At 36.4% G+C, this 17,592-nt stretch overlaps 1 protein-coding gene across 3 annotated transcripts in view; it reads left to right on the plus strand.

Moving 5' to 3' along the window:
- The window catches only part of FOCAD (focadhesin), a 114,993-nt gene that overhangs the window by 43,506 nt on the left and 53,895 nt on the right, over positions 1-17,592 (plus strand). For all 3 annotated transcript variants that reach the window (XM_040540119.1, XM_040540120.1, XM_040540118.1), the window contains exons 13-16: positions 7,850-7,954; positions 8,387-8,488; positions 9,018-9,148; positions 10,797-10,923. In XM_040540119.1, the coding sequence (XP_040396053.1) occupies positions 7,850-7,954; positions 8,387-8,488; positions 9,018-9,148; positions 10,797-10,923 (465 nt within the window). The remainder of the gene's footprint in view (positions 1-7,849; positions 7,955-8,386; positions 8,489-9,017; positions 9,149-10,796; positions 10,924-17,592) is intronic.

The raw sequence follows: 17,592 nt of genomic DNA on the forward strand, positions 1-17,592 counted from the left end.
ATTTATATAGTTTTCATATTTATTACAGCTCTACACATCAGGTTCACAAACAAGATCTCCATCGCCACACGGAATATTGTTCTTATGAAGAGCCCATAGTCACTGGGATAAATTAATAGAGCATTTCAAAAGCTGTGCTAGGTTTAAAAATAATTAGTATAACTGGTTTTGCAGGCATTTTTCCAGTTTTGTTTATTATTTTTTTTCCTTATCCTTCCCATGAAGTCCTTTCCAGAGGACTTCAGTGTATATACAGTGTGTTATGTCCTTCACCACTTAATAAAAGCTTGAAAACCTTTTTGTGTTCTGTGATGAGCAATTATATTAGATCCGTTTTTAGCTGATGCATTTTGGAGTAATGGTCAGAAACATTGTTGAAGAAAGTCCAGAAATCTTTTTAAAAGGCTGATGGATGAAGAGTAGTGTGTGGGCTTTTAGGCTGCCTTAAATCAAATGACTGCAGAGGCTGCACTGACACATGCTGTTCATTAAAGACTTAATATAGTCCTTCTAATCGGATGAATTTTCTTGTTGTGCAAAAACTGTTATTACACTCTGTGTGAAACCAGCCGTGCTGCAGGAGAAGAAATTAAATCGTCTGACTGAGAGGTCACTGGTGAATAGTAGCAAGAGATGTATTACCATTATTAGAGGATTATGAGGCTCTAGAGGACATCCATTCTTTTACGGTCTTTCAACGGCTGGAATGAAATACTTTAGGGGACTACATCCAAAGATGCATTATTTCATGATCTTTAGGAGTGAGAGTGGAAGAAAAAATCAAAATACTTTTTTATTCAGAAGGAGATCGGGTTTAAGGATCTGTTGAAATAGATTTGGCTTGCTCAAGTCGTGCCTGATGGTATTGTTCCACGTCTCATTATGTGAACTTTGGGAGTAGCTGTTGGGGAATGATCTTGTTGTAGTCTGATCTTGTAGACAGGTTCTTCATGGTTGAGGTTTATTGGTTGAGATCATAATGGAGTATGTGTAATTTTTGAAAACCTTGCTTATGTTCTCTTAAAAAGTGCTTCTGTTTTTTGAGAATGGTTTATTTTGGAGCCTTTATAAGCAGAAGTTTATTTACAGTTGTGCACTGAAATGAAGGAACCAGTTCTCAGATGTGTGTACTGTTCAATATTTTTGTTTTGCTCAATGGAGCAAGAAGTGCCAGAGTGCTGAACACTGTTGGAAACCTGGTCACTGGAACCACTGAAAAACTGGCTCACTTGTCTCTTGCCTACTGGAAAAACTAGGTTATTCCTACCTCATCTCCAAAATTCAGACCTACGTTTCCTAGAAGTAAAACCAGGAACACGTTGCAGTGGCGGACCCTTTTCAGTGGTGCCTGGTGACAAGAGGCAACGGGCACAAACTGAAGCACAGGAGTTTCCAGCTCAATGAGGGGGCACTTCTTTACTCTGAGGGTGGCAGAGCACTGGAACAGGTTGCCCAGAGAGGTTGTGCAGTCTTCTTCTCTGGAGATATTCAAAACCCGTCTGGATACCACCCTGCATGATGTGCTCTGGATGATCCTGCTTGGCAGGGGGGTTGGACTAGATGATCTTCACAGGTTCCTTCCAGCCTCAGCCATTCTGTGGTTCTGTGACATTTTGTGCATTTTCAGTTGGCTCTTGGCGGGGGGGGGAAGGGGTCTGGAGTGATCTCTTAGTGTTAATATAGACCAGAAAGAAACATCCAAAATAGGTATTCAAGCAAAGAGTTTGTGGCCTAAATCAAGTAAAGTGATACCCTACGTCTAGTAGTTAACGTGGGGACAGCATTACTAATACATATTTGGATTACATTGTTTGAAATGGGTTGTTCCTTTTGGACGCAGCATTTACTATTTTCGGTCTTTTACTTTGTTTGTTTTATTGTTTTTATTTTATTTTGGCACAAGAAACAATTTCCCTTCTATAAGGTGTAAGGAAATGTGAACAGAAGAGGAGAAGAATCATCTTCCTTCCCAACAGTCCTCCCATAGCTTGTGTTTTTGAAGAAGAAAAATTGCCCCGTAGCTTAAAAAAAAAAAAAAGCGGGGGGGGGGGGGAAGAAATCAGATCAAATTGCAGAGTGAGAGCAGTCATTAAGTCATTAGTCCTGTTAATAAATAGGACATTTTTTCTGATATGTTTAATCTTACCTGATACGAGTCAAGTAAAGGGCTGTTTGCATACCTGGGCGTAATTTTTGAGGTGCAAATCATTACTAATAAAATCTAGAGTCTTGAAACCCTTTGTCAGACAGATAATGAGAGGTTTAGCCTTATGTTCGCATCCTCCGGGAGGGTGGGGATGCAGGAGGCACTGCTGCTGGGCAGTGTGCCTCTCTGCCTCTGGAGCCGTTTCCTGTGTGCTGAGTTGATGTCAGTTTTTTGGAGCGTTAAGCCTTTGATTTAGCATAGATGTAATACAGAAATTAGTCCCAGCATTATTTGTCCATTACCTGAGTGAAAGAGGAGCAGTTTTGCTGTCCAGGAACATTTTGTTTTTCTCATGATCTTACAACTGGAATGTAAAGTTAAAAACAAGTACATTTAAAGGACAATACCTGTAAGGAAATAATTAACTGTCCTTATAGTTGCAAGTGCTTAATAATTCCTTGAGAGTTCGGTGTATTGAACTTAGTGTAGAATAAACTTCATAACTGGAAAGTTAATGTACCCAGGAGTTGGAATGAACTTCTCATCGCGGCTGAGGAAGGTTAGGCCTGATCAGGCTGATTTTAAAGGATTCGAATGCTTTTATAACTAAAAATTAATAATGCTATTTCTTTTGAATGTCATTTATTTTGCATGTCATTCAGTCTGATTGTCATTTGCATAGTCCATTGCTGCTGCAACTGAAAAAAAGTGCAGGAAATAGCCTATTGGTTAGAAAGCTAGCTTAAGACCCAATGGAGTAGTGTAAGGCCCTGTCTGTCAGCAAAAGATGGGAGAGATCCATAGGAAGTAGCTTATCTAAGAAGGTTGAGCACTGTAAAGGCACATCTGACATCTCTCTTACTGATACAGCTTTTCTGTGCACCACAGCACAAACCAATGACAGCATTAATCAGGGATGGATATGGTTTAAAGAAATAACAAAACCCTCTTATCCTCAGAATTGAGTGTATTCCAGGCATACTGCTGCATGCCAAATATTTTGGATAATGTTAATAGAAGACTTTTCTTCTCTGTTAACACATTATGCTATGCTAACAGTTGTATGGAAGGCTGTGTATCTCAGTGAAAGAGCATGCGGTGATCTAACTGATGACTTCTGGACTTATAATAGTTAAGGTCAGTGTTAACAATTGTCCCACCTGGAGGTATGGAATGACCATTGTTTATCACCAAGAATTTACCTCAGATTACTTGTAAGATTTAGGTAACAGTAATCCAGTGGGTGATTTATTTTTTTTTCTTAACACTCAAGTTACAACAGGTGCCCAGAAATAAACCTACTTACATCTACCAAAGTTCCTAGCTTCAAGGTGTTTTTTTTTCTTCCTTTATTATTTGGTTTCTCTGCAAAATTCCCATTTCCTAAGATTTGACTTAGCCAAAACATGCTCTTGATTTGAAGATGTTCTCTTCCTGTGTAGTAATGAACATCCTTGTCTTTTAGGCATTGCTTTTGTCCTTTTGGCATGGGTCAAGTGCAGAACACAACAGTGTTGTGCATAGGTTAGGCTAAACAAATCATTGGTTTGGAGGTGGGAAGGGAAAGCAATGAATTAAATGTCATGTTTTGGAAGAAGTTTTTATTTTCTGTTTTTCAATGTCAATGCAGATGTTATTATTGGATTTTGAGTGGGCCTAGAATTAATTAATTAAATTTAATTAAACCCTGCCACATGCTGATGGGCTTGGAGCTACTTACTTCTCCCACTTGCTGTTGTACTTCAAAGAATATTGTGATAACAAAAAATACTGAATTTGGTGGAGGATTAATAAAACATTATGACATGACAGTCTTGAAAGTATGACAAGGCATTTCAAAGACATTTAAGCTAGGAGGAATATTCTGATTAAGGCACATGGTAGGAGCATAAATTCAGGATAGCCTCCAGAGACTGGGGGAGAAGGATCCCAACTGCTACCTGTGCCTGAAACAGCAGTTGAGCTATGCTGAGAACACTACAGAATAAAAACAGACTTGCTATGAACAGAGAAAAAAAGGTAGTTCAGAGAATTTTGGAGGAGGTAAAGACTAAGTCCTCAGTTCCATTCTACAGGTTACATTAAAGCCTTATTCCAAGGTGATGCTGTGAGATGGATTTTGCGAGGAGTCACTACTTTGAATTCTGTGGTGTATACCCATGTGATAGGTCTGAAATCAGTGTGAGGTTTAGATATGTTGTCATATGAGAGAAAATACGAGAACATCAAAGAACCATGAGTTATGTTGCTTCACAGGGAGAATGTTATGCTTAGAAGTATGTTACTTCTTGTTATACCTCTCCTGCCTTGAATTGTCATGAAGGTGGTGTTACTTTATACTGTTAATGGTAGTGTAGAAGTAAATTTATCTCTGTCTACAACTGTCTTAGGCTATTGAGGCTGCTGAGACAAGGTTCAGCCAAGGAGAATGTTGGTTAAGAAGTCTGGTTGGGAATGTTCATGTTGGGGCAGACTACTGAAGAATTAAGATACTGTCACCCACAACATATGGTTTTATGTTTCTTGTGGCTCATCTGTTTTACCTCTCACTATAAAGTAATAGTAGTGTCTATTATAGATTTAGGTTTAAGGCAGAGGAAGCAAAGCAAAAAAAAAATTAATAAAGACAAATCCAGAGAGATGCTTCAGATGCTAAATTTGTCACTTATAGCTCTGGATATTCAGATATGCTATTCTCTATCACCACCACATTGTATATTGATATATACTAGAAGATACGCAGGAGCAGGTAAACAAGTATTTTCAACTTAATTATGTCTGAAATTCTGAAAATTAATTGATGTATTTTGAAATATATTGGATTTTGGTCTGCTGTTTCCATAAATCTATCAGGCCTTGTCATGTTTAAGACAGAAAGTTTAATTAACCCATTTGTAATTTACATTTCCTGTGTGTAAAAATCTTTAATCCTTCTAAAGGAAGAACGCTTGCTCCTACAGCTTTTATATAGAAAACTAGTCATTATGTGCCTATAATTGGAGAAATGAATGTTGCCTCTTTGCATGTGAAGCACAAATAATAGTTCAGTTTTAGCTCGACAGATTCTGCTCTCATCTGTATCTCTGCTGCTACCTTATTTCTATTTTGCTCTTTTTCAGCCATTCTGTTTTTATGTGAAAGATATGAACCTCAAAAATCTAATTTCTTCAAAAAGCTGTAAAACTGCCCCACTTGCCTTCTGTCCAAAAGAGGATGCTTTCAGTTTGGAATAAGCAGGGGAGAAAAAGCAAGGCACTGTTAAGTTTTTACTGAAAATGCTCCTGGATATGGAAGTTTGCACAAATGAATACTACCATAAATTCTCAGCTACCTTTATTGATTTTTTTTTGCTTTGAAAACTTTACAGTAGAGCCACTCCTCTGTCTAGGCAGGTGATGACTACTTCTACAAAGGGTAGACAACAATCTTGGGAAATGGAGGGGAGCCAGAACTACTGCCTTCATCAAAAATGTCAGGAGATCTTGGGGTAAATAAAGGAATTCATTCAATTTATAAATGCCAAGCAGTACTTGTGAAACTTGAATAAATAATGTATTGTAGTTAATTTCTTATGAATTAACTATAGATTCCAGAACAAAACTTTTAAATTTCTGGAAGTACAGATTTGAATTGCTCAATTATAAAAAGTAGTGCTGTCTTGAAGGACAAATGGTATTTTTGTGGTCTGTACTTCAGAATCAGTAATTGCGGATGGAAGGATGCAAAGTCCCTGAGCTCTTGGATTTCTGTTTATTATTCTTGCTGTGTCAGAAGTTTAGTGACTTCCGTGGACTGAGATGGACCTTTGTACAGTGAAAAGTTTTATCTTCTGAAAATATCTGCTCATGTAAAAACGCATATTGAGAAAATGCTGTAGTGGGATTTCCCATTAATGTGGTTTGTTTGTTTGTGTTTTTTTTTTTTGACCCACAGTATGTATAAACCACTTACATACATAAAGGGTCAGTTTCACCAGGAAAAAAATTGAGATCTATGATCACTGAATTATAGACTGGATTGAAAAAGGGATCTGGTCTCTTAAAGACTGGATTTGACAGTTGCTCAGTCTTTCAGTTCAGCCCTGTATGTGTGGCATTTCATATACGTTTATTCTCCTGCTTTGGACTTCCTGAGTTTTCTAAAGTTATGATACTTTAAGTTTACAGAGGAAAATAAGGCTTGGAATAAATAAGCCCCACTCTAGAGGAAAGGCTTGGAAAAAGTAAGCCCCACTCCAGAGGTAAACAACAAAAGTGAAATGGAGAACTCTATACATCGTTTACCATTTAAGGAAAAGTTATGAAAGCTGAAAGAATTAAAAATGATTGTGTGTATTTGTTATTGCTAAATATCAAATTTCCTAGTTGGCTTTTCTGCTTTTGAGAATGACATTATCTTTTGATACAAGTTTTATCTGTGGAAGTTTAACCGATGTGATTAAGTGAAAATCATTACTATTGTATAAGGGCAGAGTGTGAATCAGTGCTGTGCAATTGCTTTTAAGCATCTGTGGAATCAAGTGGAAAAAAACCAAGCCCATCATGAGTAGATTTAATTTTACATTAGAATCTTCACAAGGAAAACAAAGCAAACAAACATACCCACAAGGCTTTTGGAATTTTTTGTGCAGGTCTGAAAGTACAGAAAACAGGTATAAATTAAAAGGGCAATGATGGTTAAAAAAAAGTCTTCTTTTCACTTCAGGGAAACCGCTGTGACAATCTTCTACTACGATACACTAGGAAAATTGAGTAAATTACTTTGAATTATGATGTGTTTGAGGGTTATGATAGTAGCATCATCAGAATTCCTTTGTAATAACAGAACTCACTTGGAATAATTTCTTCCATGATTTATTATGTTTGTTAATATACCATTTTCACTTGAGGTTCCTTTCAGTATGCCTGTTATGGAAGTTTCAAGTAAAAATGACTGTATTATGGAAATTGGAGAGGAAATGTTGAACTTCTTGCTATTAATGCTCTTATGTTAAGGAGTGGAGGACATATGAATAGCTATAAATATGCAATTTTAAGTAGCTGAATCTTACTCTGTATTTTAATTCCCCACATGGAAGGAATTCTTAATAGACTGGTATGTGTGAAGAATCATTACACTTCAGAAGGAGAACATTGTATGGTGTCACCACAATGTACATGGTAACAAAACCTGCAGCATTTGCGTTTGGTTGTGATGTGGTATGTTTAAATAATACTGCCCAGTCATTAAAGGATTTCTTTAAAAAATGGCACGTGAAGAGGATTTATGTCAATGATTAACAAGTTAGAGCTTATGGATATTACTAATCTCCGAAATGAGGCCAATTAATACCTGCTGATTATGAAAGCCTTTAAAAATATCCCCAAGGATCTGTTGACGTACATACCGAATTCATAATTGCATTCATTTTTACCTGATTTTCTTGCCACAGTGGGACAATTGTTAGTATTCTAGCCTACTTCAGTAGTTATAGCTGAACATGCGTAACAAGGTGCTTCCAAGATGATAACATATTAAAAAGAAACAAGTTGAAAGACCAATAAAATTACAAACTTTGAAACTTTCTTTTTTCTATTGGTAGAAAAAGTAATGCAAAAAGGTAGGAGTTTCTACACTGTTCTCACAAAATTTATGTTGTGTATGTAAGACACCATATCAAAAACCTAGGTTTGATGTTGTTTTCTGGCTTTTGTTTTATTTTAGGTCCCAAATCTGATCCCAGTTCTGATATTTAAATTGGGAAGACCTCTGGAGCCTGCACTTTACAGGGATATATTGTATACCTTGCCTGCACTGGGTGTACACAAGGTCAGAATGAAAAATTGTTAGGAAAATAAGAACTGTATCAATAAGCAGTCATTTATTTACAAAAGAATGAGTGATTTAGACTGAGAAATCCTCAGTTTGGTTAAAATAATTGATTTGTAAGCTTCAGCCTAACTTTCTAATATTTTGGATGGGATATGATATTTGTGTTAAAGGGTGAAATGTGTGCTATGTTTTACTGTCTGTAGTATATCATTATTATTTTTAAAAAGGTGCTCTTGGATTCACTGCACACTGAGTTTTTTTTTTTTTTTTTTTTTTTTTCCCTCTGGAAAACAACTTCCAGCTTCTTTCTGACACTGTGGTTGGACTGTTATCTAAGTTTGATACTTGGTTCTAAGAATTTGTAAATTTGTCCTTGTTCTTGGACATAAAAAATAACAGTGACCTTTGGTTAAAAATAATATCTTTCAGGTTTGTGTGGCTCAGATTCTACGTACCATACACATGCTGGGTAGCACACCGAAGCTTAGAGCTGTTACTTTGCGGATGATGACCTCCTTATGGGAAAGACAGGTTGGAAAATTCTTGTAACGTTACTAAGATACGTGTAACTGTAAATTGTAAATTTCGTTCCTCTAACCAGGGAAGGGAATTCATTCTGAAGCATAGCTTACACTAATGTGTCATTATCAGCACTATAAAGTAAGTGGTGGAAGTGGTGCCTTTATTGATTATGTTTCAGTGAAGAATTTCAATAGTATATCTTTCAGGAAATCTGCTTTTCATTTCAGTGGGTCTCAGAATGGATTTTTTTTTTTGTCCTTGAGGAACAGCTTTCTGTTTTACATAGCATGCAGTTAGAACAAGACCTTAATAAAAAGGCAATAGCTTGCTTGCCTGTGTATGAAGTAGCAATAGAGATTTGGTCTGTAAAGGCCAGTCAGATCTCACGGCAGCATTAGACTTCAATGGTGAAGAAAAGCAAATTATGATATGCAATAATTAAAAGGAATTAAAAGTCATGCAGAAGTGCTACCAATCAAAAATCTTGTCATCAAGTTTAGAAGGTGTGATAATGATTTTAAAATTAAATTTCTTCTAGGATCGAATTTACCCAGAATTACAGAAGTTCTTGGCAACATCAGATGTGCCCTCTTTGGCTGTTGACAAAGATGCTCAGTGGGAAAAGCTGATTGCTAAAGCTGCCTGCATAAGAGATATCTGTAGGCAGAGGTAAGTAGAAGAATCAGTTATTAATCTTTGTTATCTGTCTTTGAAAGGAAAAACAAGTTTTTTTTAGAGAAGGTGCCTAATTAATTCTAGCTAGTTTGTTATATTAATTATGGATAATATTTTTCTAGTTGGGTGAGATACTGATTCTGACATTGAAAATCACAGCAGCTAATAAGTTTTGGATTTTATAATAAGTAATTGAAAGTACATATAAATAATTTTAAAATTAACGTTAAACAGATGTCATCGTGAAACAAAACAAGTGTCCCATACTGATCCAGAACAGAAAATTGAAGCATGCCAACTGCAAATTATAAAAAGAGTAATGAATTATTGGAAGAAACAGCTAAGACTTTTGATCTATTCAAAGAAAGACTGGGTGCTTTTCTGAAAAGTAATTTTTTGTCACATGCAAATCGGTGGTCTTTATTTAGATCTAATAATACTGGCTGCAGAACACAGTTTAACAAATCTGTCTGGATGGTATGTTGATCCTTTCCAGTTGTCACAATCCATGAATATTAGTACTAAGTAATAATTTACGGTTTCTGTAAAGATTATTTTTAAACACATTATCAATTACTTCTGGTTTTGTGTGCATTACAACATCCTTTTTGTTTGTCACCTATCTTTTGGGTTCTATTTTTCTCTTTCTTTCTCAAAGGTCAGTTACTAACAGAAAGCTGGAGTGAGTCAAAATAAAGATGGAGTTTTAATATTTAATTTTATCAAACAGCATTTTTCAAAAAATACTAAAAAAAAAATCCGAAAGAAAAGTGAACATCGAGAGAGGAATTTAAATGCAGCTGGAGTGTTTTCTTTGACAAGTAAATACTGTAATTAACGTTCAGGTATAAAGCACTGTTCATAATGCAGTTAGAAATTTCTTGGAAGAAAGTGCGAGCAATTAGAGAAGGCCTGAATGTTCTATGCATATAAATCACCTCAGCAGATGCTATTTACCCAAAGTTCTTACAGAATCAGTGAGAGGATCTACCGAGTCAGTAGTTGAAGGTTTTTCGTTTGTTGTTTTTTTTGGTGTTTGTTTTGTTTTGTTTTACCCTGAGAGGCTGAATGGATACTAAAGGACTGGAAACAAACAGGTAGCCCATGAAGTCATTGAAGGAGAGAGACCAAAGAAATAGCTGAAGCAAAAATGTATTTGAAAAGAAAGTTCCTAGCTGATGTAAGGATGATTTATCAGGCCAAACAAAGTCTTTTTTTGCCAGAATCTGCAACGACACACAGCAGTGAGTGCCTATAGAGGACTACAAGAAATAAGCAGAGGGTAGTGTCTTTAATAGCACACAGCAGATTTTTTTTTCTTGGCAACTTCTTGATGGTATAATATTTTCAAATACATCCTTGGAAAAAGAGTTCTATAACTTAACTATTTGATGATTTATTTATTTATTTATTTTTATTTCAAACTTGATGCTTGCTTATTTACTTCTGTCTGACCTTTAGAGCTCTCTACCACTTCCTCCCTTGTATTTTTTTCCTCTCAGTTTTAGTCTGTGTTAGTAGTTACTTGTACAGAACCCATACTTAATGTATTTTTGTATATCCAGTAGAATTTGTGTGTATGCATGAATACCGCCCTATTATCTTCATGGTTTTTTTTTTTTTTTTTTTTTTTTCCCTTTAGGCCATACCAGCATGGAGCAGACATGTTGGCTGCTATTTCCCAGGTATTAAATGACTGCACAAAACCCGATCAAGCTTCACCTGCTGCTATAGTATTACAGGGTCTTCAGGCACTTTGTGAGGCTGAGGTAAGGTTAAATTGCCTTGTCACTGTGTTTCATGTTTTGCTTGCGGACATTTTTTTTTTCCTCTAGTAGACTTTATTTTTTGAGCGCATTCAATTCTCACAGATTTTTTCTTCTAGTGAATAGAATTTCTTTCTTCCAGCATTAGTTAACTGTTCCTGAGAGACTGTACTGTGATTTTTCACTGCAGCAGGTCAGCCCTCAGTGCTTGGGTTAGAATTGAAGTCAGCATCACAGTTTGTGTCAAAAACACCCTTTCATGCATTTTTTCCTTCAGATATGAAAGGAACAGCTACCTGGCACATAATTCTGATTGGCTGAAAAGTATGTAAATCATCTCGTTTGTCTTATCTTCTTCCTGGACTACCCTTCTGACTCTTATTCACATAGTTTACCTGGTAGGGAATGGAATCACTTGTAATGGGGAGGCTCCTGTTTTAATGTAATGCATTCGTTAGCAATGATAAGGACAGATGAGCATTGGAACATGTTGCTGTCTCTGTTCTTGGAGGTTTTTCAGTTGCATTTGGATAAAACCCTGAGCAACTGGGCCTGATCTCATAGTAACCCTGCTTCAAGCAGGAGATTGGACTAGAAACCTCCTTTCCAACCCAAATTGTCCTGTGGTTCTGTGAATCCCACAGTTAGGATCCAAGACCCCTTGTTTGCAGTGACATCCCAGACATGGCGATGCAGACGTGCTTAGAATCATCCTCTGGACACACTGTAGACTGTGCAGGCTGTCTGAGTTAGTGGACTAATGATAGCCTGCAGGAATATGTGATTACCCGTTCACTGCCAAACAGCAATTTTAAGTTTATCCGCTTCCTGACTGTTAGTGCAGTGTTTACCGCATTTAAGCTGATCCAGTAAAAGATGCCAGCCATTAGCACATTATACGTGTGTAATCATGTCAACAGTTCAAGAACAACACAGAAAGTGGTTAGTAGTCCATAGACATTAATATTTAATATAGTTAAATAGCTTCAAGCAATGGGTACAGAGAACCAACTTGTTCAGGGTAATTAATGTATTTGTTTTTGGTATGCACTTTGGCTTTCCTTAAGCTCATAGACATTCTTTGAATGCTGGCCTCAGTATCGGTGGTGTTTTCCCAAGCTGGGTTATGTTTAGACTTTGTTTTTCGCAAAGAACCAGGACCTAAGTCTATAACAAATAGACTATCACTTCCTATAAAAAAACATCCTTTGAGAACAGAAGTACTGGACTACTGGTGAGAAGTGGGAAGTCTGAGACCACTCATGGTACTCAGAGTAGAAGAAAGGGAACAATCACTTTATGGACATTGAACATTTTCCTTTCCTAATTCTTACAGGCCATCTTGAGCCTGCTTTGTTTCCCTAACTTCATGACAATGTAATGCTTTGAGAGACTAGACCTGTCATTGTTGGGATACTGAAACTTTAATAGAGTATATTCCCTTGTGTTTTGGTAAACTGGGTAACCATTTGGGGGTAAGTAATGCAGTGTATCTTTTATTTAGTATTTAGATTCCAGTCTGCAGAGCAGAAACCTGACAGGTCGTAGTCAGAGGGTTTTGTTTCGGTACTTTCTCACTTTCTGCCACTGTCTCAATAGATAACCATGTGAAAGGGATTTGATCTCTTTGAGCTTTTCAGTGTGTAGCTGCTTAGGCACAGGATTTTAGTGAGCACCTAATTTTTAGTCAACTTCTGCACTGGTATAACAAGCTACATTTTCCTATGTTTAGTGTTGACGTAGTTGATGAGGGAACTGTATATGTTCAGTGACTTGTCAAAGCAGGGTTCTAAGAGTCTCAGAAAGGCTTCTTTGTAAAAGTAATGCTGTAGTAAAAACTTGCTGTAACATTGATTTTTTTGGTCAAATGTTGTGGAAGAATAGTTTTCCAGTTCATTGACTGCAGTAATTATTTGGTGTAAATGTAAAGGCTTTATGCAAAGTAACACCGCACGAATAGCATTGGGAGTATTAGCTTTGTTTTTGCATGACTTACAAGGAGGGCGAAGCCCCTTTTTTATTTTATTTGTGTGTCTAACTAAAGGTTTTTAATGAGTAGTACACAGTGTCGTGCGCATCAAAAATGTAAAATACACACAGTTCTTGCCAGACCACATTTCCTGTTTCTGGGCAAATTTTATTTTTATTTTTTTCTAATGTGATTTCAACAGAAGTCGGTGTATCTGCTATGAGGCCATCTATCCTGGCTTCTAATTGGTTTCATGTGTCAAGTACTGTATGGAAGCCAAGAAACATTCAAGAATGAAAATGCTAAGCATAGTATTTTAAGCCCCTTTCCAGCCTTTTTGTGGAAGTGGTTTCTTGTTGTTTACTTCCTCAATCGACATTTATTTGTTTTATTGATCAGAAAGCAAACAGCAGAGCAATATAATGAACTGAAAACTTACGTGAAAACAAATTAGGTTGACTGAGTTTGACATTTAGAAGGAATTACAAAGCCGGATGTTGTTTAAACAGCATACACTTAATAACTGTATTCTTAAAAACATGAATTTGTACTGAGATATTATCATAAAACCGTTACATTCTTCTTGGACTCAAAGTTTCTGTCTCTTTACCAGGTCTGATTCATGGCTCACTCTCATCTTCCTTACTTTGTATCACTGGCCTTGTCCATAGTTAACAACCTAATTTATATTTGAACTCTTTAACCAGCAGTGTCTTACCTGTGCAGAATAGATGTTGAAGGCACATGCCAGGGTCTCCGCTTTGTGCCAGAATAAGCTCTCTGTATAGGTAGGAGTTTTTCATAACAATGCATGAACAAGTAAAACAACTTGCCTAGAAACCTTATTGGTGTGTGCTGAGTCCGGCTGGTCTGCTGAACACTTAGAGTCAGAATATTTGCAATAGTAAGGATACATTTGATTTTCTGATTGCCTGTTGCTGCTGCTAAAAGCGCCTCCGCTTCTTTTTATCCATCTGAACTTACTGAATAAAAATAACATTACCAGCTTTACTTTCAAGTCAGCTACCAAAATTTGTTTCAATGTGTGTTCATTGCTGGTGCGATTTCTGGTTTTTGAAAGCTGGAAGTATCAAAGGTATGTTCGCAGTGTAAACATGATTCTTCTTCCTATGATTGTATTATATTATATAATTATGAACAGTTCCTCTGTCTGCACCTGCCAAACCCCAACATCTTAATCTTGGAAACATTTGCTACAGTGATCTGGCATTTTCTGTGGCATACCAATGTAGTGTAGCCAGTGTTAGCACATTTTCTTCTGTCTTTCTACTTATTTTTGCTGTCCCAAGCTTTTCTGCTGTATATAGTTTGTTAATTCATTTGATTTTTATTATCAAAATTCTAACATCATCTTCTGGTTTCAGCAACAGAATAGCGAGTACTCTTGCAGTCTTTGTAAGAAATGGAATATAGCAATAGCTTTCTGGACAATGAGTAGCTTCAGGAAGACTGAAATCATTCGTGTATTTTAGGTGAAGAAGTTACTACTTTTTCTAAGCTTAGGAAAATTTGATTTTCTTCAGAACACATAATATGACAATAAATATATATAAATATATATATACACAATAAGTATATTAAAAACTAAATGTTATCTTAAACTGTGCAATTTAAAACACTAACAATGGCTTTTAAGTTGTATTTTACATCTCCTGTTTGGTCTTCATCTATTCATCGCAGGCACAAAATAAATTAAGGAAAACTGTGATCTAAATGCTTAGCAGAAACTGGAAAACTGTGTAGTCCACAAAAATTCCCATTTTGTAGCTGAAACTTCATTGTAAGCATTTCACATTTAAATGCAGACAGAATGGATAGAATGATCACAGGCAGCCTTTTTTTGTGGAAATGATGCTGAGGTGTGGTTCTGCTGTTAATGCTCAGAATTAATAGAAGGACTTCTGCCTCTGCAGCACCATCATATCAGCTGATAGAATATCTTCAGTTGTATGGGACCCACAAAGATCAGACCCTATGTCTGAGAGTGCTGTCCAAACGCTTCTTCAACTTCAGCAGGCTTGCTGCTGTGACTGCTTCCCAGGGAGCCTGTTCTGGTGCCCGACCACTCTCGCAGTGAAGAACCTGTTCCTAACATCCAGCCTGAACCTCCCGTTTTGGAGGAATGTTGGAGTATTGGGCAAAATACGTTTGAAAGAAAGATGGGTTTATTTACTCTGATTTACTCCTGTATTGTATTTGTCTTTAAATTTCAGAAGGCAGCAGGGGTCTGTTTTTTGTTAACATAGTAGGTTGCAGTTATGTAAAGCAATGGTATGACGTTTACTTTTGCAAGTTGCAGGTATTTCTCTAGTTGGCTGTTAGGTATAACGCTTAATAGCAGAGGTTGTGTCTGGTGGCTTTTGCTGCAATTACATGTTCTGGAAAGATTCAGGTAAGTTTTGTCCTAGTTGTAGTTGAGACGAGATGGAGGATTTCAGGCAATCATTGTGAAAGATGTGGGGTTGCTCTGCAATAAATGGTGAATAAAGTATGTTGACATGTGTACCATCATATTTATTATTTGGATATTCAGATTCAAAAGATTTTACAGAAAAGCAAGAGAGGAAGACAAATAATTGAGGAATAGCCACCTGGGGATCATGTGGAGACAATGACAGACTGAGGAATCTGGTTTGTCTTTCTGTTGAACCTACCAGATCAGTTTTAATAAGAACTACAATTGTACTGGGGTACCGTTTTTCTTTTCTGCATATGCTAGTAAGTGATCTCAAGGTTGCTAAGAGGTGATGGAGTTGTTTAGAAAGCTGTTAAATAAGGGCTATTCACAACTGTGTTTTCTAGGTTAGAAAGCAATGCTGCTTTGGTCAGTTTTTCAAAACGCCATAAGTTTTGAGCAGAATAAATGTCTTGACTGCAAAAAAATAAAGGAGAAAAGCCCTCTTCTTATATGATGCTACCTCAGGATAGAAAATTTATAGGCTGTAAGATGATAATTGTCCCACTATGCATGCTAGTGGTCACATGGAGTGATCAGCTGTGTCAACCACAACCTTGAGAACTGCTCCTACACAAGTGTTGTGGTCCACAATCCACCCAACAGGAGAGGTAACTTGCTCCTTGTAACTTGCTTCTCATTATTTCTATTGCTATTTATCTGCTACTTTTAGAGCAGTAGGTCACATGAAGTAGGAGTGCATTTTATCTCTTTGACATCAGGAAATCTTAGCTTTTATTTTTTTCCCTTCTAGCAAATACGTTTCTGTTTAGTAGGTTGTCCAGAAGTAAGCTTGCCATTTTAAAGTAAAACTTAAATAGAACAAGAAAACACAGTGCATTCGGTTTTATATTTGTACCAGAAGTACTGAGAGCTCCAAAGTTATATGGTTGTCATATAACTTCGGTTAGAAAGATTGCCTTTTTAATGGTCTTACCTGTTATCTGAAAGCAAATAATGTGTGTGATACTCTAGGAGAGAATTAAATGAAACTGTCTTGGTTAGCTTATCATTTAGTAGTCCTCCTTTAATCAGACTCCACTAGTATACAAATTTATTTGTGTTTCTAATTCAAGGTATATTTTCTGTTTCCAGACAACCAGCTCATTACCAAGTTAAAAATTCAAGATAAGTTTAGTAAGTTTAATTCCATATAAGTTTAGTAAGAACTTACTGTGTTAATAGACATGTCTATTCTTCTGGGTACTGAAGAGATATTTCTTATTCTTGCAAATAATGTGTTTCAAGAGATGGGAAGGGGAGGCATCGTTTTCACTCGCAATGTAATCAGATTAATTGTTTCTAGCCTTCAGTGTTCGTTACCATAGAAATATTCCCATGGGTTTTCAATTCATAAATTGATTCAACTCAAAAGGCATCTCCAGTTTTTGAAACTGTTCTCTAAAGTGTTCTTTGCAGGCAGTGAAATGACTGCTTAATTCAGCAATTAGCTATGATATTGAGCATGTTGTTTTTCTCAATGCGGAGTAATGCTAAAACTGTCTTTTTCAATGCTTTTATGGAATATGTTAATAAACATCTCTTCATTTAATTTCATTATATAGGTGGATTTGTATTTGTCTCTGAGTCTTCCGTTGTTTTGTTTTAATTTCATAGATCTGGAAAAAAATTTTGTAACAGTTGCAGTGATTGTTTAAGGAAAAGTTTTAATTTGCAGTTCGGGTATGTTTCCCCTTTAAAAGGCTCAGTATATACTTTTTTTTTTCTTTTAGACTTTGATTCTATGCCCTGCATTGTTATGGGTTTGGGTGTTCGTGTTTTTATTTTGGTTTTGTTTGGTTTTTGCTTTGTGGCTTTTTGCTCCATTGTTGTTGTCTGAAATCTGAAAGATAAATAGTAGCAACAGATAACTACTCTGACAGTATTATTTTAGACAAAGTGACAACATCTGAAAAGTGAAATTCTCCACAGGGAGCAGTGTGGGATTTGATCAAATGCTGCTGGGAAATTATTGAAGTTTTCGCTAGAATATATTGCTCCTTACAGAGAGAAAACATTGGCAACTGGAAAAATCTTGCAAGGAAAAATGGTCAACTTTTTGTACCCATAATAGTGTCTGTTTTCCTATGGAATACAAGCACTTCTCTTTGTGACCTTTTGGACTTCAGCTAGAACTACGCGACTGGCTGAATATCTTATACTCATTTTCTAGTGCCTAGAAGTGCCAAACATTATATTGTATTGACTACTCATTGAACCATCATAC

The sequence above is a fragment of the Cygnus olor genome, chromosome Z, assembly GCF_009769625.2.
Source record: "Cygnus olor isolate bCygOlo1 chromosome Z, bCygOlo1.pri.v2, whole genome shotgun sequence".
Taxonomy (NCBI): domain Eukaryota; kingdom Metazoa; phylum Chordata; class Aves; order Anseriformes; family Anatidae; genus Cygnus; species Cygnus olor.